The sequence below is a fragment of the Acanthisitta chloris genome, unplaced genomic scaffold, assembly GCF_000695815.1.
Source record: "Acanthisitta chloris isolate BGI_N310 unplaced genomic scaffold, ASM69581v1 scaffold28515, whole genome shotgun sequence".
In the NCBI taxonomy this organism is placed as follows: Eukaryota; Metazoa; Chordata; class Aves; order Passeriformes; family Acanthisittidae; genus Acanthisitta; species Acanthisitta chloris.
In genome coordinates this window covers 59009-84137 of record NW_008674714.1, presented here as the reverse complement: position 1 = coordinate 84137, position 25129 = coordinate 59009, and the positions used below count along the sequence as shown (strand labels likewise).

At 37.6% G+C, this 25129-nt stretch overlaps 1 protein-coding gene across 1 annotated transcript in view; it reads left to right on the top strand.

The window, feature by feature from the left end:
- Positions 1-9932: 9932 nt before the first annotated feature.
- Positions 9933-25129, top strand: part of TLK1 (tousled-like kinase 1) — a 57248-nt gene continuing 42051 nt past the window's right edge. Inside the window, exons 1-7 of the mRNA XM_009075455.1 lie at positions 9933-10046; positions 13749-13820; positions 19304-19379; positions 21893-21939; positions 22289-22375; positions 23493-23582; positions 24414-24506. Of these exons, the coding sequence (XP_009073703.1) occupies positions 9933-10046; positions 13749-13820; positions 19304-19379; positions 21893-21939; positions 22289-22375; positions 23493-23582; positions 24414-24506 (579 nt within the window). The remainder of the gene's footprint in view (positions 10047-13748; positions 13821-19303; positions 19380-21892; positions 21940-22288; positions 22376-23492; positions 23583-24413; positions 24507-25129) is intronic.

Here is a 25129-nt window from a genome sequence, read left to right as displayed (position 1 = left end):
AGAGCTGTCTGAAGCAACAGTAATTGCTGCACATTCCCCTACGTAGACGAAGAGGGAGCTGGTGGAGATAGGCAGGCAGCACGTCACCTGCATATGTGCAGCCCAGGCTGTTAGTTTTTATGTCTCTTGACATAATGTTGTGTTCAAGGCAGATGTTTGCTATATAGACACACAGTCTTTTAGTGTTCTCGCCACAGATGTCTTGTGTAACTTTGGCCAAGACATTAGGTACGTTCTGGTAATTATAAATAGGCTTCTTTTATCTTATTGGGGATTATAAGCATAAACTTTTCTGTGTATTGTGTATTTGTTTATCAATCATAGTAGGAGTAGTATGGTATAATGTATCAATACTGATACAGCTCTATGGGACACTAGCAAGGACTTTCTTACTTTTGATTGATGAGGGCTCTCCAGTACACTAAAGCAACCCAAAGGGCAGCCTTCATATTTTCTTATAACATTTCTTCTAACTTGGTAGCATACAGTCATAAAGCAATGCATTCTGTCATTTTTTCTTAACCAGAACATTGTTTTTAACTCTGAACAAAGAGAACTTACTGCTTTTGGCCTTACAACTGTGCAGTAAATCTTCCCTTTCCAGGAGAAGGCTGCATGGAACCTAGATATGATTGTTTAAGGCTTTTCAGGAGACTTTAGAGAAGTTAGTATCACATTTATGCACACACAGACTACAGTGGTCAGAGATGACAAGAAACTTGAGGAGGATGTGTTAGTTGGCTGTCCAGTTGCTGCCAAAACTGGCAGTTGTCTGGGACAAAACTTTATTAAAAGCACTTTAGAAGAGTGGTTTGTCTCCCCGATGATTCCGTCACTGTAGCAGATGTTCAGATCAGATGCTGTCATTAAAAAAAGAGTTTTACTGAAGATGCATTTGTTTTTCAGTATCTATATATTTGTTCTAAATGGACTAAATGCTTAGAGCAGTACTTTAGACAGTGAGAGTCAGCTAGTCAGTAAACCTGCTCTCTGGTATCAGTGTCCTTAGCTGTGAAGAGTGCAAAATGATGGGGTTTGTGTTAACAACCCTGTTTGTTTCTTTGAAACAATCTGGCTCTGACAGTTTGCAGTTAAATGGTAGAAATTGTTGGTGTTAAAAAGCCACCAAAATCCTTCTGTCAAATCAGAACCTGCTTTTTGACTGCCCTTGGCAATTGAGAATAACCTAGAGAACAATTGCAAGTGAGGAATCAGACCTTTAAAAATCCCAGGAAAATATGACACATGTACAGAGTGACAAGTTTCTAAGGAGTGGATGCCATTCCTTGTAATGAACATGTCCAGGACATCACCTGTGTAGTTTGTGTGTGCTCAGAGTGTTGACTTCTTTGTCAGGCTTGTTCTGCGTATGGTGTAGTAGCCAGTAACTTGAGGTATCTGGTTCTAGCAGATGGCTTATTATTTAAACTCCTAGTTGTAGGAATTCAAAATAAGTCTTTCAAATCAGGGCATTTCCAGAAGGGATATTATTCACTGTTGCTATTTTTCTGTGGTATACTTTATGTAGTGACTTTTCTGTTTTATTGATATAGGAGGGCTCTCACGGTTGGACAAGGTCTTGCAGTTAGAGATTTCGACATACGAAGTACACTGTGATCTTACCTAACTCAACGTTGTTTTTAAGAGCCTAGAAGGGATTACTGGACATGGAGAGAAATTCTGGATGGGGGGAACTCTTTTTCCAAGTGGGCTGTTCTGCAGTGAAGCACAGCAGATGTTTTCTGTTGCAATGCCCATGAACTGATGTGTTGGATTTAGTAGTTAAGGTGTGCAAAGTAGAGGAGAAAATACAGTTATACTAATCCTCAAAATGTAGTCTCATTACTGATACTGAGGGGTAGCTATTCCAAGATAAAGAGCTTTCAAGATACTAATAATATGCTGCATGTTCTTTCAGTTGTCCTTTTTCCCTTTGTCACATTAAGCATTATTCAACAGACTCAGGAAGGACCTTGTCATGATTCTGTTGCTCATAGCAGTATTTGCTATGCTAACTCTTCCTGTACATGATGCACATGCAGTTGTAGTAAAAGTTTGGGAAATGAATAGGTAGATGCCATGCCAGATGTTCTGTGCTATATTGTCTCTTTATTAATTATTCCATACTTTCCATCTCCTACCACTAATATGAAATAAATCCCACTGTAAAAATAATGGCATAATAATTCCTGGGACAAGATGAGAAAAGTTTGATGGATGAAGAATTCGATCAGGAAAAGCTAGCGTAAAGAAAAATCTGGTTAAAAACCTGTTATAAAGATAAATAAAGCCAAATAAAACTAAATGTTGACTTGTTTTCTGAATAATGAACAAGATTGAAATGAAATACGGTTCCATTTGTTTCACTGAATCTTACAAAACAACTTCAGTAGCTTTCAGGCCCATCACTATTAATTGTGACACTGCTTTCAGTCTTGAAAGCTGTCATAGACGTGCATGTTAGCATTTTCTAGGTTTGGGATGTAGTTTTTAAAGGTGCTCAGTAGTGTGTTTTCTGTTTGGTTTTGTCTATTGCCTACATTAGTGCTTGTCTTTCTTGGGTTCTGTGCTGCACCTCAAGCAGGTTGCGTTTACACCTGTGCAATAGATGTGTTCTCTGTGGTGTTGAAGGAAAGTGCAGCTGTATGCAATGTGTGGGGAAAATCCCATCACTCTGAAATAAGAGCTCTCCGTTGCTTTATTTGGCCCATACTTTGCTCTTGAGCCATGTGTGTCTTTCAGGCAGTTCAGTTGTACTTCCAAGGGGTAGGATCAGTAGAGGGAATAGTCAGAAATGAGATGTCACTGGATTGCCTTAGACATAATTGTATGCCTGGTTTAGCCCCAATTCCAATAGAATAGACCCTGGGGAGCTCTTGTCCTCTCCCTTGTATGAATCACTCCCTGAGCTCTGAATGAGCCATTCTGAGTTGCTGTCCTTGTGGCATATACCCACTCGCATGAGTATGTGGTGTTGGTTTGTGGCCAAGTTAAGGCATTGGTAGGCAGCTTGTAAATTCATCTCTGCCTCTGCTGCCTACAGCCATCTGATGAGACACACAGTGATCAAGAGATCCTTAGAATGCAGTGCCTAGGCAGGGAGAATTGCACATTCTGAAGTTGTTACCCACAAATGTCTCCTAGCTGATCTGGAGTTGGCCCAAGTGGTTTATTCATAAGTCTTTGTTCAAGGTGTTAGGAGAGGTTCCCTCAGAAACGTATTTCTCTGTAATTCACTTTTCTTTTCCAGGTTGTTGGCCAGACAATTGAAATGTAAAAACTGGCAGCACAGACATGAAGTCTAAAGATCATTACAGGGTTTTTTTTTCATGTTAAAGAATTGATTTGTGCTGTAGAGTGATTTGCAGAAAATTACTTGCCTATCCAGCAGCCAGAGTTTGCTTTGTTTTAGATCAGATTTCTGGACTGTTGAACTGCTGGGAAAAGTGAAGTAAATAATATTCAAACAGCATTTTAAAAAAGTGAGATACAGTGATTTTAAAAATGCTTCCAAAAGGAAATAGACTGATGCATCTTAGGGAAGAAGGGACACAGGGAGTATATTCCTGTTCTTTCAGCAGCACAAGAATTAATATTGAATGGCAGAGTCCAGATAACCCAACAACCTATCCAAAATGCACTTCCCTATCAACTGTGCAGTTCATGGGAAATCGACCAGGAGTTCTTGTGTTTGGGGTTTTTTTTTTTCTCCCTGTCAGAAAACCCTTATATTCTCTACTTTGTATTTTAACAAGTTTGCATACAGCAATTACGAAACTGTAATCAGCAGAGGGAAATGTATACTATTTGTCCAAAACTGCTGTCTTTTTATGTTCATTGGGAAGATTTTTTTGTATACTTCATTAGATTTACCATAGTTGTGCTTTTTTATGCCAAAATTTGCTAGTTAGGTTATTTCTCTCCCATGGGTTTTATGTAGACTAAAGCCTGATCTGTCTGTCTGCTGGTTAGCCAGCTTTTTCCATCCTCCTTTTACCCCTCAACCCCCTGTCAGCAGTAGTCACCTTTCACTTGCCCATGTTCCTCTGCCCATTCTTTTGGCAACAGTCTTTCTCATCTTAAGAGGATCAGTTTGTGGAGTAAAACCTCTCCTTAGATTGGTAAGAAAAGCATGTTAAGTTCACTTGCACACCTTGGCAGTGGTTGGAGGTTTGTTTGTTAGAAACAGAAATGTCTACTCTGTTGTGGGGTTCAGTGTTCTCTAATGCTGAGAAATACTGCATTTTCATTGTGATTTAAAATGACCCTTGATTAATTATATGGATTCTGTTCTTTCCTAACCCTGGACTTAGATATGTCTCTCTCTCATTAGGATTTTCTTACATCTTACTGTCTTTCCAAACAGCTAGTTTCACAGGAACATCAGGGTATATTTTTACCCCTTTCTGTTGCATATGCTCCTGCTGTTTGCTTCAGCTACACTGAAGGTTTTCAGCTTGAGTGTAGTACCCTGAACTTTTTCATGTTACGTGTTTGTAGATTAGAGTAGCTACAAAGTCCTCTGTAAAAGAAGTTAATGCTGTTCATTGGAAAGCCAGTGATTTAAATTTCCAGGTTAAACTTTGTCATAGGTAATCTGTAGCTGTTTGTTAATATTTTGAGAGAACTGGAATCCTGGGGCCTAGGTGAGCAGTGTCCTTTGTGTGGTTTTGGTTATGTAGCTATTGTTAGGACATCAATATGGTTTTGGGGATTTTTTTTGGTCTGTTTTACTTTAAATCTCAGAAATTTTCTCTTGCTATCTGCCCTACTGACTGCTGATTTCGGCTGAGTGGGACCTTCTTGACTTCTGAGGCCTCAGTACTGAATGTCTGTGCCCTCAGGGTTGTGATTCCCTTAGGATGGTGCTGCCCTTCAAATCCTTCTGATAAAGATGGGCTGTGTTTTTGCTGTTATCTTGGAACTGAACTCTTAAATTAAAACCACTTGGCTTTATGCCGTCATACTAGCATCTCAACTTGTTTGCTTAGCACATTTGTAGTTTCCAATTATGTTTCCCGCAATTCCCCAAAACATGCTGTGGAAGAGAACCTATTCAAAACATGGTTTAGCACCAGAGGTAAACTTTGTGTGATGGTGGAGTTTTGTTTTGGTTTTTTTTAACTTTTATTAATTTCTCATCCTCACAGACCAGATGTTCTGTTTAAATTGAACAGGTTCCATTTTCTTCAGTTTACAAGTTAAGAAATTTAATTCACTCCATATAGTTTGATGTCATAAAGTATTTTGGTTTTTTGTACGTTTTTTCTTGATTAGACTCGTATTTTAGTGCTCCCTCTGTTCCTTCACTGACAACCTGTTCTGGGTCATTTTATTCCCACTTTATTATAAGGTACTGAAGCAGGTGTATAAAGTACAAGCTGGAAGAGATGTGATGGTGACTTGCTAGTGTTTAGCTAACTATGTAATAGTTTGTGACCAAATGGTTTGTTTACTTGGAGGCAGAAATACTAGCTTCACTACCTTGTTTTCCAGAAAATGGAAGAGTCCTTTCTGGTTGGTTCTGCAGTATGGAAAGTCAGAGTTTGAGGAAGAAGAATGACTTTGGGTACATGGTTTGGTTAGCTGGGTTTGTTTGTGACCTGGGCGGAGGTTTCTTCTCCTGTATGAGACAAGAGAGCAGCTCACTTCAAACAAAATACGCGTAGATGCAGAGACAAGACGCTTCATGTTGGTGAAAGAAGAAAAGTAGTTGTATGGCCTTTTCAGAGTCTGCTTAAGAATTAAGAAATCTGTATTTTTAGTGATGTTCTGTAGTCTGCTTTGCATTTGATATTTGAAAGCTTTCCTGGTGTATTCTAGAATGGCAAGAGCTGTCATACTCAATTGTTATGAAGTTAAATTATGAGAGCATCAACATAATGGGGTAGATGTGTATTTAGGTATTCCAAACTGAAATAAACAGTTACTTAAAGACTTTAAGGATTGCATTGCAGTGCTGTTAAGCAGTGGTTTGTATACTTGGAATGGTTACCATGCTTAAAGGCTGGCTTGTTAGCTTTAAAAGAATCTTGATTTATTTGGGGTTTTTTTTAAGAAGGGGCAGGGGAGTAGGGAGGGCAAAAAAAGAGTTGCTCTCCAGGCTGTTTTTCCTGCCATTTGAAATGTGTACACACACATCTTTTCTTTTCTCACCCCTTGCCCTTTTAGGTGGATGTTAGTTAGAATTGGTGATCTAAAGGATGCTGCTGTCAGTGAAGAGACTACATGGTGGCAATATTAGCAATGTTAATGCAAAGTGTTCCTAAAGATATGTTGGGCATAACTTGCTTCCCATGTATGTTGTCTTAAAATCTGAGTGCCTGCTAGGAGCACATCAGGAAATTGAATTTACATTTGGGCTATTGTTGAACTGTCTGTTTCTATTCAACAGATAGGTCTCCATGTTGAAGTATTTCGCTTTGACGTTAAAAGCTGTACGCATATAAATGTGTCGAAGAAACCAGACCAAACCAGTATGGCTTTCACTTAAGTGAAAGGTGGTTTGTGCTGGCCTTGAATTCAGGAGAAGGGGGGCCTCAATCTGATCTGGAGAGTTGTTCTAGGAAGAATCTGGCTTCTGCATAATGAACTTTATCTTCATTGTAGAAAGCTGACAATGTGTGAAGCTGTTGATCTTTCTTCATCTGAAAGCTGTAATTGATTGCCAGATAACAAGAGTCAATTCAGGGTAATAAGAGAGTCAAAGATAAACACTGAGTCCTGGAGCTTGATTCCATATTTAATGGAAAAGAAAAATACATCTGACCTGTCAGGCCTTCCTGTTCTGAGCTGCAATGCTGCTCCGTGTAGTCCCCAGCAGTGTTAAGAGAGAAATCGTAGGACAAGAGTATCACAAAAGCAGCAGTTTTAGAAGGTGAAGACTTGCAGCTGGAACTCTCTGCTAAACTTTTCCTCCTAAAATGTCAATTTTGCTAAGGTATGAGCAAGTATTTGGTTAAATAAGTGGATCATTTGCAAGAATTTGTGTATTTGGGGGTGTGGGGCCTTTGGGTCCAGATGTAGTGGTAGTTCATTGTTTTCTGCTCACTGGTTCTGAAAAATTCAAGCTACTATGGAGAATCCTCTGAATCTTTACATCTCTGTTTTGCTAAGGTAGAATATGGTATAATTGATTATATTGAGTGCCAGGAAAAAGCTTACAGATTGCTTCTCTGATTTGTAACTGACTTGACATTACTCAGAGGACTTGGTAGTTCTTTTCAAAAGAGTTCTTGCTAAAAGCATCCTTTTCAGGGCCTGAAATCTGTAAATTTTTATTAGTTTTTAGAGGAGAAGCTGTGTATGGCTCTGATAAATTAATATGGAGGATACCAACACTCCAGAAAAATACAACAGCTATAAAGTGTTAGATTTTATAATAACAACAGCCTGTTAGAAGGAGCATTCAAAAATCTGTAGTGGTTACAAGAAGTAAAGAACAGTAGTTTTTTAGGACCCTTTGGTGAGTTTCAAGTAATCTTCCAGGCATTCTCATCAGAAGAGAGTAGAGGTTTGGGTGGCAGGGAATGGTAGCAGTGCCAGTCTTTCCTTTAGCATCATGGTAAATGCACTACTTGTGTAAGGGGATCGTGCGTGCTTTGAATTAGCGAGTTGGCTTTCAGGTGTAAGTCTGGGTATATTTTCAAAACTATAGGTTATGTCTGTCTTGTGGGCAGTAAGGCATTCTGTGAGCAGGAGAATTTATGAAGTCTGGTGTTTCTGGTCCCTTACATGAAATGCTTTAAAGCTGACAGTACCTGTAAAAGGAGGTAACTTCTACGCACAGTGACTATCAAAATGTTGCTGCACCTGTTCATTAAATGGTTTACTTTGGTAAGCTAAAATGAGTTATATCAGAGTGGCATACACTTAAACACTCTTACTGTTATGAAGCAAAATATAATTGTTTAAACTTGCCTGACAAATCTGGTGTGATTCATTGCTTATGCATTTTCAGAACAATACTTTCCCATTAACGTATAGATTACATACCTACTGGGAAAGGTATGCTGTTCACATCTGCTTAAAAAAACCCATATCCTTACTGTACAGTGGATAAATATAGGAAATATTTTTTGAGCATATGAGACGTGTACAAACTGTTATAAAGACCCTAGAAAGCAGTATACACATTCTAGGGAGCAAGAATTTAAAGAGGATTCCTGATCGTTCTGCACTCAACATGCACATAGTAAACCAGTTTCTAACCCAGAGATTTTACAATCTAAACTATGTAGAAATTGGAGAAATGTTTACTAGGCAAGTTCAGAAGCAGCATTATAGCTGCAGATCAGCCAGCTACAGTTGGAAACTGTAAGTCTCCTGCGCTGCGGAAGAGTCCTGCAGCTCTGTATGTGGCTGTGTTCAGTAAACTCCCCATGTCCAGAAACAAACTGGGCTAGCCTCAATCTGCCACTTGTGGTTTGATTGTTCAGATGTAGGCTCTGCCATTTCCCGTATGTTGTCTTGTGGTTTTCTTCCATCACAGGAACTCTGTTACCAGGCCCTGTGGTAAAGGAGTGCTGACACCACATTCACCATCATCTGTCTTCCCACAGGAACAAGGGCAACTTGAATTACTCCAGTAGCAGAACCAGTGCTTTCCCTAGCAGGGGGGTTAGCTGCATGGCCAGGAGAGCTCAAAATGTGTGGTATGGAAAGATCTGTCTAGCCCTTGAATGCGAAAAATTTTGAGATACCCAAGAGTTGTATAAAAAAGTATCTCTTGACTTGTTAATGGTGAGGAAAAAGCTACATTGGTGCTTTGGTTGTCAGAATGTTTAGCTGATGGGTAGAGGTTTGTGGTATTAAACTTTGCACACTGTAGTTTTCATGGAAATGGAGCTCCAAAACCTTTTTTTCATATTACTCTTCCTTTCTGAACTGCTGTGTTGTCCTGTGGGACTGAGAGGCACCAACCTGTTGTGTCTTAGTTGGAAAAAATTGAGGCTATATTACTTTATGTGGTACATGCTATTAAAATAGTGCATAAAGACTATGGCATTAAATATCTTATTTAAAATACAGCAACTGAAATGTTTCCAATTGAAGATAAACTGAATGTTTGAGTAGTTGAAAAACTAAAAACAAAGAATGCAGTTTGTGTAAATATGGAAGATTATTTGTCTAGATCATCTTTCAGACTCATTAAACAGCCGTAAGTGATTTAAATACAAATTAGAAAGCTGCACATCATGTTGCAGCCTACTCATGTAGGCTGAGCTCATCAGAAACTCCTTTTGTTCCTCCATTTCCTTCCACCTTGTTTTCCGTGCCGGTGCCAGCAGCACTGCTTCCCCCGTTTAGCAGGGCTCCCTCAAAGCTCCCACCTGTGCGAGGGGCTCTGTTACTCTAGGCTCCTTCTCTATAGCTAATCCCGCTCCTTCCTTCTCTGCCCTTCAAACCTCCGTGTCACACTGCAATCCCTTGCATGTGGTGAGGACTGTGATCTACCTTCTGGCTTGCCTTTTTGGGTTTTTTTTTGAATTAGAGTCCTACCTGTTCATCTTGGACATTGATGCATTGATAGCCTAACCAGTTGAAATAATACGGAAAATAGGAGCATTGCAGAATGCATTGCAGAATTGGGAGGTTTTGTGCTGGAAAATATTTTGCTCTTGTCAGCTACTTTTTAATCTATAAATAATTTCCTGGTTGGCGTATTGCATCCTGCAGATTGCATGTCTCTTACACGCCTCTAACAGGTTCTAGCTTTCACCAGAATTGACAGGGCTATTCTGATACACAGAACTTTCCCCAAAATTTCGGCAATTCATGGAGTGCGTTGGTAACAGATGGTGAGTCATTGTCAAGTTGAGGATAGAAATCCTTGCTTTGCATAGGCCAGTGGGTTTGTTTGGCTTTTTTGCAAAATATTCCACTGCAAATATTTGGAAATACAATGAATTTATTTATCTTTTCTAGGAGCAATGGATGAGCTTCATAGCCTGGACCCAAGAAGACAAGAATTGTTAGAGGCAAGGTTTACAGGAGTAGTGAGTGGCAGCACTGGGAGTACTGGAAGTTGCAGTGTTGGAGCTAAAGTAAGTCCTAAGAGCAGTCATTCAGATCTGCCATCTTTGAAATCATTTATCTCACACTGTCTCACTTGTATATTGTCCATGTCATTTACTTGCAGAAGTATGGGGGTGGAAGAACACTGAAGGATGAGCTTATACAGGCTCTTTTGTGGTTTTGCTGTACTGCATATGTGACAGAGATGGAAACTTTTCCCAGTATTTAAGTGGAGTTGTCCCTTCTGCAGGTGGCCAGCTACTTACAGTTCAGCTTGAAATAGACACAGGGAGTCTGGTGTGACCTCTGGTTTTGAGATTAAATTTATTTGAAGACTAATACATCTAGATTAACAAATCATTTCAACATTTCCAGACATATTTATGTATTTTTTTAACCTACTTTCATTGTAGACTTTCTGCAGTCTATCCATTAGTATCTGAGCCAGGATGCAGCACTTGAGGAAAAACCTTGTGAACATTGAATAGCAGGACTTAATTGCCTTCCATATGTCCTATATTACCCTTCAGTTGATACAGCTGCTAAATAAATGTGCCTTTATTGCAAATTCTGTTCATGTTACTAGCTTCAGCTTCCAAGGCTGATTTCTGCAATGCTTTTGCCCAGCCAGAGGTACTCCATTTGTATTTGTGCGTTCGAATGTTCTACATCAAGTGTAGTACTTAATAAACTGATGTTATAAAGATATCATGCTAATTTTTAGGCACATTTCCCTCATGACCAAAGTACTTCTGAATTCTGTTTTCAAAGTGTTTGAAGTGTCCTGATATTTTAAATATTTTACACAAACTTGTAGTATTTTTTTGCTTCCTTGGCTGTATTTTAGCTGCAAGTATAGATTACAGAACAAAATACTCCCTGATAGCAGACTTGATGAAACTTCCGGTGACGTGTGATGTATTGATGATTATTAGCAAACAGTAAAAGATTGAAATTATTGCATAGTGAGCTTGCGTCGTATCTTCTGGATTAATTTTTGAGAGTGACAGGAAGGTGACTGTCACAAGGCTGTAAAAAGGTGACATATCACTTGTTGCAATGATCTTTACCAAGAATGAGTTAAAGGGTCAGGGGAAGGAATGAGGTTGGTTTCGCACAGAGAGGTTGATGAATTGTTTAATTGCTTTCTCATTATGACTGCAAAAATGTATCCTTGCCATAGCTTATGATTAAAATTAGATAGAGACAAACGCAGTAGTACTGGCCCGTCTTTGTTTCTTGATTTATTGGGTTCTCTGATACTGCTTACTCCCCTAATTAATTAGCTCAATGTAATAGCTCAGGTAGTTGCTCCTAATAAAAATAAGTAGTTATTCTTTCTCATTACTAGATCTGTACCTTTAACTTCATGTAACTTTTAGTGTTTGATACAGCTGTTTTGGTCCCTTGCCTTATCTCCAGTTTTTTCTCCTCAGAATCTGTGTACTGCTGTGTGTGTAAAGCATTTTCTTTAAAAGACATTGTCAAGTTTCTTTAAACTTTGATCTCCTATGAGTCACTGCTTACCATTTCCAAAAATCTGTTCAACTGATTTCACTGTTAACCAAATTACATTCCACTTTCACATCTCAGTTTGTACATCCAAGTTAGACAGAAAAAAACAGAAATCTCAAATATTAATTTCCCTTTTCACTCTGCCATGGAAAACATAAATTTCTTGTCCCTGATTGCATTCCAAGATCTGTATCTCACCCGGTTGGTTTCCAAATTTATATCTGGATAAAGTGGGGTTTCTGATACTATCAAATGCTTTGATACTTGTTTGCAGAGGGTACTACTGCCACTGTTTTCTGATACATGCGAATCCTCATCTAAGACACTGTTGTTCTTACCATAAATATTCCACAAACAATCTTCAGTATACAGTGCAATATCTCTTTTTCCTGCTTCATTCCTTTAGGTTTTTGGAGGCAGGGAGGGAGAGGGGGGTACCAATATCTAGTCCTGTGATTTTTTACACCATCAGTAAAATGACAAGTGTATCAGTTTTGTTTGTATTTCTTTTATTTGTGGCCATTCAGTGTAGCCATGCAGCTAACAGGAAGTGTAGTAGCTGACCTGTAGTAGTGTTGGCCAATGCTCTCAGGCACAGGGTGTGATTCTCGGGGATGTTCTGTGCAGGGCCAGGAGTTGGACTAAGACGATCCTCAAGGGTCACTCTAACTCTGTATATGGTGTGATTCTGTGTTTGCAATATGTTTTGTGCTGCCTTTTTATATAGTCTTTAGTCTTGGTGGGGAATGTTGAGAGAGGCTTATCTGAGTTTGATTAAAAAACCTGATAAACCCTTTCTGACCTGATTTGCAGAGGTAACTGGGAAAATGTGATATGTAAATATATCCATTGTTTTGCTTTCACTTTGAAGTCAAGAATGAGAAAACTTCTTCTTTGTGTACAAATCCACACTGACCAAATTCTCATTTTCCTAACTTAGCAAGACAATGCAGAATTTGCAGCTGCAGTTACTGGTTATTTTCTGAAATATTCTAGGTTTGTATTTTGTATTTGTGCATTCATTTAGTAATTAAATTGAGATGGACTCTTACTGGGACAACTCTTTGTAAGCCTACCTTTATGTACTGTTTTGCTGAAGAGTTTTGTAATTGTTGGGGGGGAAGAGCCCATAATCTTTGTTTTTTCAGTAGGCAAGGCTGGAAACATGAATATAGGTTACTGAGATTATTGTCTTAGCTGACTTTGTTGAGCAGATACTTAGACATTGCAAGGAAGAAATACTGTGGGCATTTCTATACTAGAGATTGCCCTGGGGGAAAACATACATGGAAATTTCGGAGGTTTTGTTAATATTTCTCCGGAAATCGTAATTGAGAGATGATCTAGTTATTCAGAAGGTGTCACAGGTCAGTACTATCCTGCAAGCTGATGCAGTGCTGGAATTTAATGCTTTGAAGCAAGTTATTTGCCTTGGAAATAGTTGTTTCACTTCAAAGTATTTGTTTTGCCTTCCTATATGGAGAAGAATAATCCAGCAGTATGAGAGCTGGGTTTTTTCTTATAATAAAAAAAGACTCAGCTGATGTTGGCATGTTTTGTTAGGTGAGTGTGGAAAAGACTCTCTCAGTAAAAATGTCCATGTTGCCATGCTCTGTTCAAAAGATCTCTGAATCAATCAGCCTTAGTAAATTTCTAAATAAATACTGCTATGTGAGACTATTTCACTATTTGATTTTTTTTCACAGTCGCCCCGGGTAGCTTTGTTACTTAGGGGAATATAATTTCAGAATGTAGAATCATCCTGTCAATGGATTTTAATTTTCTGTCATTGAATGGATTAAAATAATAATCCTGCAATAGCCTAGTATGTCTTGGAGAAAATCAAACCCTTTTTTTAAAAAAAATTTTCAGTAGTCTCCTCTTTCAGCAATGGCTTTTTAAACACATTCTGTGGTATCATTTGGTAGGACTTTTCATTGGATGTTGTGCTGTTCCCAAATAAGACTGAAATGTTTTTGAATATTCTAGGGTTTCACTTGGCCTACAATCGATCAAAATTCTGACTTTGCTGTGCTCTGTCAGACTATCCACCTGTCAAACTTCTTGTTCTCCTTGCATGTCACAAGTGCTCTATAGTTAATGTATTTTTCCATGCAAGCATGAAATGACTATTACTTGTAACTGTGAGTGATAATAGTGGATTAGCTGTTTTACAGATCTGTATATAATGTTGAGTGTTTTACTTGTCTTGGTAGGCCTCAACAAATAACGAGAGTTCAAATCACAGCTTTGGAAGCTTGGGATCTTTAAGTGATAAAGAATCAGAGGTAAGTGTGTGGGGCAGATTCATTATGACCTCAGAATTTTAATGCTAACAAGTCATATTTTTATATTCTACTCTGGTGCCTTATTTTGTATAGGAACTTTTAAATTAAAATGCAAACTACTCAGCTAGATAAGAAGAAATATAAATTACTAGAAGATACCATCACTTGGGGGAGGAAACATGCTGGAAAAAGCCAGAATTTCTTGGGATATTTGGTCATGAAACTGGCTGCTTCTGCTCTTTTATTACCTATGTAGTCATGCTGTGAGGATACATACAGCTTTTGGAGCTGAATATGCTTAAAGTTTGCTGTCTCCTGTCATAAGCATTTCATCAGCATGGAGAAACTTTGACTAGTCTTTGGCTCCATCTTCAAAAATGCTCTAGAAACTTGTTTGCTATGTTTTATTTTAAAATATGGACTTATTCCAGGGTCAGACAGTAGCTGTCATCTGTATTTGTAAAAGCTGCAGTTGTCACTGCATGCTTTCTTACTTAATACCACTGAGTAATCTAAAAAAGGGTTCATACTTTTATTAAGTTTCAATGTGCAGAGCACAGACTTCCCTCGAGTAGATGATTTTCCTCTTAGTGATGAGCACTGATAGAGTTGCCGTAGTGCAGCTCTCAGAATTTCCCTGTTCTGGGGGTCAGTGAGTCCCTCTGAGCGTTGTGCCTGTGCACATGGCAGATGGCATTGTAAGCAAGAGCATATTTCTAGCCTAGGCCAGACCTGTGTTTGAGTGTGTGTCATGCTGGAGGGAGAGTTGTTTGGAATGTGCTGTTGACGTTATTTTCACATGTCAAAGCTTTATTTTGGGGCCTAATTGTTCATTCGCTCAGTCACTATGAGACACTGTCTGATGTTTGCTTTTATACCAGGCTGCCCAGCAAGGGAATTCAGTTGGTTCCCAAGGCCGATACCTTATAAATAAATGTTCTGTATGGTGTGATTTCATGTTTTCCTCACTGAAAAAGTCTCTGCTGTGTTTATTTTTCCTCTCACCTTTCCCAGCAGGATTATCCATTCAGCTGCATAGACTATTTTCTTAACCAGAAGATTCTGTCTGCCTGTTGTTTTTATTCGTGGCTTTTCCTAGAAATACTTTGGGCAGTGATGCAGTTCTGATGGAGGTGTGGGAATGAAAATATGCTGCAGTAGCCTGAAGGCTATGATGCATTATTGCAACTCCTTGACAGGAAAATGTGTCTGTGAGTGGGGGAGTGACCTCAGAACACTGACTCTGTGTGTAATAACTTTTTGGGGTAGGAAAATGCTATTTTACAGTTGTTACATGAGATACGGAGGCTTTTCCAAGGCATGGAAGTTGTAAAGTCTCAGGACAGTGTTTTAACCTCAAGCCATGCTTTTGTGTAAGGATTTTTAAAATTATTTTTTAGTACTCTGAATCATAAATAGGCCTTGTTTTCTGAAATGTCCCTACACAGATGTCCAGTGCTCCACTGCACAGGAAAAGATGAGTCTTAGTGACGTTGAGTAATGAAATACAATTTCTTGACTCTTCTTCAGAAATTCTAAGTTGTATTCTCTTAAATTACAATTGTACTAACAAATATGTTAATAAACCTTCAGAGTTTTGCTCTTAAAATATCATCTGATTACTTATCTGCTGTACTACTATAAAAAGTAAACTGTAGTTCCTTATGCTGCAAACTGGTTTTTTTTGTGTATGTTGGTTTTGTTTTAATGGTATGACTTCCAGAGTGTCATAACAATAGTGAATTCCTCTTGTGGATGTGGAAATGTGTAGACTTGCTCGTTCTGGAAGCAGTGCCATCAGTTGATGTTGACAGAGGCGGTTGTACATTTTGGGAGGGAAATGCAAACCTCAGAATAGTTGAAATTAATTTCCAGCAAGAATGTCAATTTCTGATCAACTTGTGATGGCACATCGATGTGGTTGTGCTGTGCTTTCATCACGAAGTGGCACACTGGAAGAGAGTCACTCTTTCACACTTAGTTTTTAAAACAAGGAAGGCTTCCCACACGCACACACACTCCTCGTTTTCTGGTGTGATTTTCTTCCTTTTAGCTTTTTGCACACAGGATTGCAGAAAGTTCATCTGTTAGAACTGTAGTCTTTTTTTTTTCCTGTCTGATGGATGTATGAAGATGGGCAGCTCACCTGGATAATAATTTAAATAGAGTTAAACTTTGATCTGCAAAATAACCTGAAACCAGGTTTGATTTTGGATTCAGTTCAGCCTTGTGAGCAGTAAACATTAGCTGGGTGTTTGATCTCGGTATCCAGACCAACATTCTAATTTCTTTGTAATTCCTTTTTTAAATTTTTATTTTATGAAATGCTTGTTCCTGTGGTACGTAGGTCTTAATTTGAGTGTTTAATTATTAGTTAATTGGAGTGAAGAGAAAGCCTAAATTGGCTACCTCGGGTTGTTCTCAGGTGCTTACAATAGTGTTCCAATATTTTGGCTTTCCTCCCCATTCCTCATTCAGGTATATTGCTCCTTGTTTTGGTTGCAAATACATTCTTTTATTTCTAACTAATTTTCTGTTCTCTGCAGCTAAGGAATCATTTCAGGGAGGACAGCTTTGTCTGTGGCTTGATTTGTCCAGTTTGATTAGTTATGTGAATGTTTTGCTCAGCTTGCTTGTTGCTGCTTAGCTGCTGCAGTTTTCAATAGTACAGAACCCTCATTATAAATGTAATTTCAGAAGTAACTGAAGTTTTGATCTAATTAGAATTTATAATATGTTGCAGAGGAAAACAGCACTCTGTACTTGCTAGTTGCAGTTGTAAAGCTTTGGGAGGAGGGTAGGATTGAGAAGAAAATAATTGTGGAAAACTATCAACTCATGCATTATGTGTGTGAAAAGTATTAACAACTTAAAAATTATAGCTATTTGAGTGTGCTAGCTATTTAAGTGTTGAGACGCAAAAAAGTAGAAACTTCGCTTTTATTGCACATTATTTTGACTTTTTTTCCTTCTACAAAAATAACTGAGTAATGCTGTTACCAGTTCTACAACAATGGTAGAAAATATTTAACTTCCTATAAAATATATAAAAATACTTATCTGAGTGTTTTTTAAAAGGAGATTAACTAGTTGAAAATTGGTACTTTTAAATCTTTGTTTTATAAAAGAGGATCAAGACCAGGATGAGGCTCTGCTAATATGCCAAACTCTGTGTGACTGTAACAGAACTTTACAATCTGCCTTTGGATAACATCAAAACTATTTTGTCTTGCTTATGAAATAGTATGATTTTAATCTAAATCTTGGCTACATGGAAATGCTTCTGAAGAACAGAAAGCAGCTTCAGCCTTTGTTGACCAGGAGGATACTCCCAGCCCCATCAGTCTCCAATTTCTTGTCATTCATATGATTCCGTTCATTAGGAAGGATTCTGGAGAACGTTTTGTGGTGATTGATGTATGCTGTGCATTACCGTGTGAATTTTGTGCTTAGAAAAGGTGAACATGACCTTGTTGGATCACCTCATTAATAACCTCATTAGTGTGCTAATACTTTCTAGTTTAGAAGGTTAAATTAAACACTGAAAGAAATTAGAAGAGCTTCAGGAAATAGACATTTATAAATTATTTGAGTTTCAGTTTTAAAACTATAGACCTCTTTATATGTCTGGGTTTTAAATACAAGACAAGTCACAGGAGTTGGAAACTAGTTTTGATGGGGGAGGTCTTAAATGTTTAGTCATTAATTAGCTTCTAAATAAAGGTATTTTGTGGGGTTTTTTACTTGGTATGGTAGGTAAAACTGACTACATTAGAATGTAACTGCAAAATTAAAAGCTGAAAAATAAGAATAGTACATAAATGCGTGGTTAGATAGTTTCAGCTTAGTTCGTGGATGGTTAGCTTAATGTTGCCTATTTACCTGGCAGTAATAGCAAATTATTGCAATAATATTTGTCAGCTATGCTTTCTGCCTTTAGAATCCTACAGTCTTAAGAGAACTTCACTTCCAGGAGTCTGTGTTGTACAGTTTGCTAATGTGTGAGAGCACTGTAAAAGATGCAGACAGTGTTGGATGAGTTTATTTAAAATAAAATGTATATTTGTAGGCCGATAATGCAACAGTTAGAATGCTGAAGCTTGCAAAGAGGTTTTTATGAAGCTGCTCACAGAGTTAAAACTTACAAAAAGTACATGGTATAGGTAAGGAAGACCTTTCTTGTCCTGCTGGTTCTTCTATAGACTGGGCATTTTCTGCACATCACAGTTAGCTTAAAGTGGTTCTTGCCAAAATAAATATTTTAGGGTATTTGTAGGAAAATTATATTTGAAGATATCCATGTGAAGATTTTGGAACTGAAACATACTTGAAATGCTTTTAGTAATGGTTGACATTTGAATTTGATCTAATTTCCTGTGCTGAGATGACATATTTGGAGCACAAAGTGACAGGTACAGTGAAATGATAAAGTGATGGTATCATGAAAAAATGAAGCATCTTATCACTGCACTCACTTTTAGTCTAAGATACTAGAGACCATTGATTTATTGATTGTAAAATAGTTCATGTAATGGCTCCTGTGCTTTCTCCAGTTGCATACAAAGCACCATGAAGACTGAATACACACACACAGAGCTGCAATGTGTCTTCCTTGAATCAAAGCAGCTTTTACCATTTAACTTGTGCTGGGCAGACTAACTGGTTTGAATCCTCAGATTAGAGAAGAGCAAATAAAAATTAGAGATGCTTCTGATCACAGCTTCTTCTTGTTATCTGTGTTGTACACGCTGATTGTAATTTCTAGGCAACTGTATATAGTATTCCTGGAATACATTTTTAACAGAGTTATAGTTTTTTCACTTATCATTGACATTTTTCTTTCACTTTCTTGAGATAGAAGTGTAATGGGGCAGGGAGGACAGTACTTTCCAAGTGGATAGATATTAAACTTTTTAGCAAAAATAATGTTTTCTCTGTATCTTTCTTTTTAATCCTAAGCAAATTGTAGAAATCTGCAGTTTATTAGTTTGGAGAAGTCTTTTGCACTTCTGAAAATGCCTAACATTCTTGGCTTTCTATTGAAGCACTAGAACTTTGTGTTTGTGCTGTGGAAATGTGTAGAAAACACCATCAAGAGTCAGATTAAGTATTAAGCTTTGAAACATCCACACTATAACATGGAGTTCTTGGTAAAATTCAGCCATAAATGAAACCACATTGAGTGTTGATAAATACTGGAATGGATGAAGAGATATAATTGCTTAACAATTAATATGTAGAATTGCTATTTGGGAAATAATGTAAGAATTATTTCTTGCTTTCTTATATATCTTTTCTAGCTTGTACTTATCTGATTGACCAAAGATCATATTCTCTGCTTTAACTGTGATCTGAAATTACACCCCTGCACAATTGTGAAATCATGTTTTATGAATGAGGATTTACATTTATTTCACAATAATATAGCAATAATATCAATACACAGAGCTGCTGTTTCATCATGTTGTTTTTGTTGTTTGTAGACTCCAGAGAAGAAACAGTCAGAACCTTCCAGAGGAAGAAAAAGAAAAGCAGACACTCAGAGTGAAAGCAGCCAAGGTAAACTAAGATGTAAATTAATTAGATAGTTATTGCATGTATTAGATCTAATTGTAATGCACAATGTTTTGTATGTTAGCCTTAAAAATACTGTATTTTTGCTTGCATAAGACAGGTGTTGGGTTTTGGACGATAAATTATGTATCCTCCTTCCCCTCCCATAAGTCACTGGAAGGAATGGGCAGGTAAAATCTGAACTGGGCTTGTAATTGCCATAAAGAATCCTGAGCTACTCTGTGTCTAACTTGCAGCTATGATACAACTTTATTCTTTTAAACAATTATATAGCAGCTCTTCTCAGGCAAAATCAGTTTGTGGTTTGTATTTCTTTTCAGTAGGTAGTGGGGGAGGGAGATTACAGATTGCAACATCTGATTGCTTGTTTTACAGGTATATAAGAACTCTGAATTTTTTTTTGTCTACAGGGATGGGGCAATGTGAGACCAATTTCTAATTCAATATTTACAAAGTTTGGGTTTTGCCATTCCTCTCTTTCATATGACTTTTGGGGAGGAATGGTGGAAATTTAGCCTCAAGACATAAATTCATCAAAAGGGCAGAGGAAACAGTTCTGATAACATCTGTATTAGCTTTTTTTTTTTCATTTTAACTGAGCTAGAAAATGTCACTTCAGATAAATATCAATGGGCTCCATATCTGGAAGTCTTCATGATGCAACATGCTTTTAGTAGAATTATTATGTAGCTTGACTAAAATTAATTGCTTTGTAACTGTCACTCCGTAGACACCTGCTTTGTTCAAAGAACTTGAATGAAATTTGCTCTTTCCATTGTTCTAATAGTCTGAGCTTCCTGTTACCAATGAGAGTTGAAATTAGAGGTGATGGAAATTTTAAGAACTTTTAAAACATAGACAGCATGATTATAATATCTTATAATTACTATTTTACTGTCAGTAGCAGTGAAACTGAATAATCTGTGCTGCAACATTCTCAAGGAACTGGCCTAGGAAACTGCAGCCTGTTGGAGTGGTACAGTGCAAATACTGCTATTATATTGAAAAGGAGAAACGAGATCCACCTCTTGTGTATTGCATACCCAGGATATTGACTTTGTAGTATGTAAAATAAGCCATAAATGTTGAAGAAAGCAGGGAATTGGAATGTGAGGTAAAATGAGTGTAAATCTATTCATAATTGGCTGTGCCAAAATGATTTGATGTATTTCTTCAGTGCAGAGTTCTGTAACATGTCATAAAGTATATTTGTCTACACTGAAAAGGAATGCAGTCTGTCTCATCTGCATGAAAGCAAGTTTTAATTTGATCACGTGATAAATGAGAATTAAGCATGTAGATAAGAATCACTAGCAAGAGTGAAAGGATAGGTAAAGAATTGGCTAGAGGGAAGTAGCAGTGAGACATATACACCACCTGTAACAACTGCAGAGGTTACCTGTGTGCTGTTCTAGGCCCTGGAATTATTTTATCTACATTTTCCTACTAAAAGTCTTGACACATTAAGGGCTGCCAAATGTTTCTGTTCCTTCATGGCATTTCTTAGTGATACAGAGTTATGCAGCAGCACCAGTATAGAGACATAGTGGACTAGAAAGAATTCGTCAGGGATGAAGCAACAGAAAAGCTGGAAAATCTTTGCTAAAAAGTCCAAACTTATATTTTTGGATCTCTGGGTAATCGTCTCCTAATTTATTGCAAACATTTCTTTCTATAAAGTAAAACCTTTGAGCAATAGTCCATTTCCACGATGTCTCCCAACAGGTAGTCTGTCCTGTACAAGGGACAAATACAGTCCTGAGATTTCTCAGTCACCTTAGGGCCAAACGGAAAGCGTTGGTGCATTGGGTGAGGTGTAGGTGTGGTGACTGCAATACCACAGATGGGTCAGGTGCTCGTGCTGAACATACACACTTCATCTTAGTGTTCCTGAAGTCTCAGTACGTTTCAGATAGAAATTCTACTCTTCATTCGCTGATCTGTTTATTTCCCTGGTTGACGTTGGGAGTTACCAAATTCATAGTCAAGTTAAGAGGACTGGAAATACTTGTCATCCTCCACACCCACACTGTTAGTGGCACTTAGGGAAACCCTTGGGCTGAACATTTGGGCACAATAACTCACCTGGAGCATATAATATTGGTAGACTGGGTTAATTTGGTATTTTGGAAGTGGGTGAACTTTGAGATAGTGTTTGAAAAGGAGAGGGTCTTGGAACTAAAGGTTTGATCTGTAGGATGAGAGATGAGTTTCCTGTTACCTAGAAGAGGTCTAGGGTTACTGCTAAGTCTGTACGAAGCTGATTTAGGAATTGAGATATGACTTAATATCTGATTTCTCAGTGAATGGAGTATGCAATTCCTTTTATTGTGGCCAGTCCCTTAATTAGCTACATGGAAACATCACATGTTAGCCCATCAAAGAAAACCAGTTAACAAGTGGTAATATTTTGCTGTAATTACTTTATAGGTAAAAACAATACATATCTATAAGTAGTTTATTTAATCAATTCTAATGGATTACTTTATTTGTTTCAGGAAAGAATATTGGGGGACGTGGTCACAAGATTAGTGACTATTTTGAGGTAAGGATTTTGTGTGTTTGTAAAATTCACTTTGGTTTTAAAATTTACTTTTTATCTTTTTTGGATGTTACAAAACATTTGTAATGCACAGGCCTCTTGAGAGGTTACTTTTATTCTTTATATAAGAATCTGAGTATTAAACCTTGAGGTGGAGATGCAGTTGTGTCTTAGTGCAGCCTGAACTGAAACACAACGTCATTGTCTTTCACGCTTTTCTTTAAACAGCTAAAGGCTGCACTACTAAAAGTAATAGAACCTGATTTACAAATTATGTGTACAGATGAGCTGTATCATTCAGTAGATGTAAAGTGTATTTTGGTAAAAGATTTGACCAATAACTGTTTCACAGTACCAAGGTGGAAACGGCTCCAGCCCCGTGCGAGGTGTACCTCCCGCCATCCGATCTCCGCAGAACTCACATTCCGCTCCTTCTTATGTAAGTTGGTCACCTTCAGAGCTGCTGCAGGGAATTCAGTGGGCTAAAAACAGCATTGTTGAGCATAATCTATAATACACATTTGAGCATTATTCCAGCAAAGAGTTTTCAAGGGAAAGAATCCTGAGGACAGTTTCATTATTTCAACAGAAAAAAGGAAAGGGGTCAAATTAAGTATTAAACCTAAATTTTTCTGTTAACACTGGGACTTTTTTTTCTCATTCATCATTTTAAAATACAAAGTAATTATGTAAAATGTTGAATAAATGTTAAAATGTTGTAATGACATCTGTTCATAAGCCTCACACAGAAACAGGGAGGGGTTTTTCTTATGAGGAAACTGACCCCCTAATTAGGGGATTTAAAAGCTCAGTTTTTGATATATCATAATTTTTTAAAATAACTGATACCCAATTTGCCTGTAGCCCTTTAAAATTCTCTTTGTTGGTGATGCTAATTCATCTTTTTTCCTTCTCATGAGCACAGTTTCAGTGTTAAGCATACCCACATGTTATTCTAAATGACCAAACAAATTTTGCCAGTTACAGAAAAGATTTGTTTTCTCTGCTGGTAGACCTCAGCTTTTATTCCATTTAATTTCAGCTTCAGGCATCCTCTTATTCTTGCCAACAGTATGGAGTATAATACAGATTGTGGAATTTGGCTTGAAAAAGGTCTCATTCACACCAGCTAGGTTCATTAACAGGATTTGTGTTCTCATCTGCACTAGCTTCCCCTTTCTGGTTCTCCCATGGGAAATAACGACTCCAAAAATAACTCACATTACTTTATTCTTGAGTTGTGAAAGCTTAGAATCAGAAAATGAGTCTGTGTAAAGGCTGACATCACCTTATGTCAGTCTTGTCTTAAATCTCTCAGTCTGTTTCCCAAAAGTGACAATCTCAGTTTTCTCAAGGAATATATTGAATCCTTTCTGAACTGCAAGTGATGGGTAACAGCACAGTGATAACTCTTAATGCTCAAGTAGTATCTTGTGCAATAAAGAGGCTTTGTTTCTCTATTCTGTGTGATTTTCCTGCCAAGAGTTGTAACAAGGCTATGCTCCTAATTAAATATTAGAGCTGTATCTAAAATACTTTGCTTTCATGCCTTTCAGGTCCGACAGAATAGTCCTTCTCCTACTTCATTAGCTTTTGGGGACCACCCTATCGCACAACCAAAGCAGTTATCTATCAAAATTACTCAGGTAAGTGCTTGGGTAGAGCTATCTTGTATCCCTTCAGACTGTAGGACAAAATGGGAGTTACATTGATTTCTTTGTCTTTTAGCTTCTTCTAAACTCTTAAAAGCTTTCAAAAGCTTTGCTTTTTGCAGTCGCCAAAGCATTTTTCTATCCAGTTTAGCAGCTCATCATTTAAATCCCTCTGAGTTTTGTGTCCTGGACCTGCTTGACTCCCAGTGTTGCCCCTTTGGAGTACTTAGATGACCACATCATTGGTAGGCTTTAGCTGTCGAATGATTTTAGCAGTAGAGGCTGCTCTCTCAGGCAGTATTTGAATTGACAGCTGCCATTGTCATATTGCATTTGAAATGCGACATTGAAAAAGAAAAATGAGATGGTAATCAAAATGATCAAGACAGAGCTCTGACATGACTTTCAAAAGCCTAAAGCAACTGTTTTATCCTCTCTGCCTCTTCTGACGTGACCTGTTCTCTGTTAGTCAGAACAAGGCTACTTCACCTGTTGGCCAAATGCAGAAAATTTGAAGTAATTCATTGACATTTACATTTTTGCCTTGTTTTATATGCTTTTTTTATGAACAATAGCTTCTCAGGTACTGATGACATGTTTTAATACTGCTAGTAGCTTGTCCCAACTGTTCACAGTTGTCCTCATGTGGAGGGAAAGCAGTTTTGAATAAGAAGCTTTCATGACACTTCCAAAAGACATGAAAATAAGGTGTGCTGGTCTTGTTGAATGTTTTAAAGTAGTTTATTTCTCTGCCTAACAAACATGGGAAAAGTAATGCTGTAATTGTTAAAGGAAAGGATAAATATTTCAAAATGTTCTTTTTAGACTGATCTCACAATGCTGAAATTAGCTGCACTAGAAAGTAATAAAAATCAAGACTTGGAAAAGAAAGAAGGTCGTATAGATGACTTACTCAGGGTAAGTGTTAGACATGGGGTAAAGGTATTTATTCAGAACAACAGACTGTGAATATGAGGCAAATATTCTAAATTAATAAAAATTATTGTAGAGTTACCTAACTCAAAAGATATGTCAAATTTTCAATTTCTGTAAAAATTTTCTTAAATCTAAGAAGTCTGTATAATGGAATGCATAAGGAGTTCATTTCTGTGCGATTGCTTGTTAACAATTTAAGTATGTTTATGGACTTCCTGAAGGTACCAAAGAAAGCTGATGCAGTTTGCAGGCAGCTAATTCCTCAAGTTCATAAAATAATTTCACCTCACGGGTGGTTTTTTGTTGTTCTAATTGTGAATGGCAGTTAACAGTGGGAAAACTGTTGGCACATTCAGAATGGAGGTGATTGTGACAGAAATTATTACAGGCAATAAATAGCCACTTTTTAGTAAGGAACCTGTGCCGTACTGTGCTCTAAGACCTGTTTTCTGAACAAAAAATCTTAATGCTTGTGCTCTTGAAAGAAGCATTGGAGAGGTGACATGGAGAAACATAAACAAATCTGTGTTTACAGGCTGTGGTCTGTTCAGTGTTTGTATGCGTGCAAGTACATATTAACCTGTGCAATCATATAGTATGAAGCT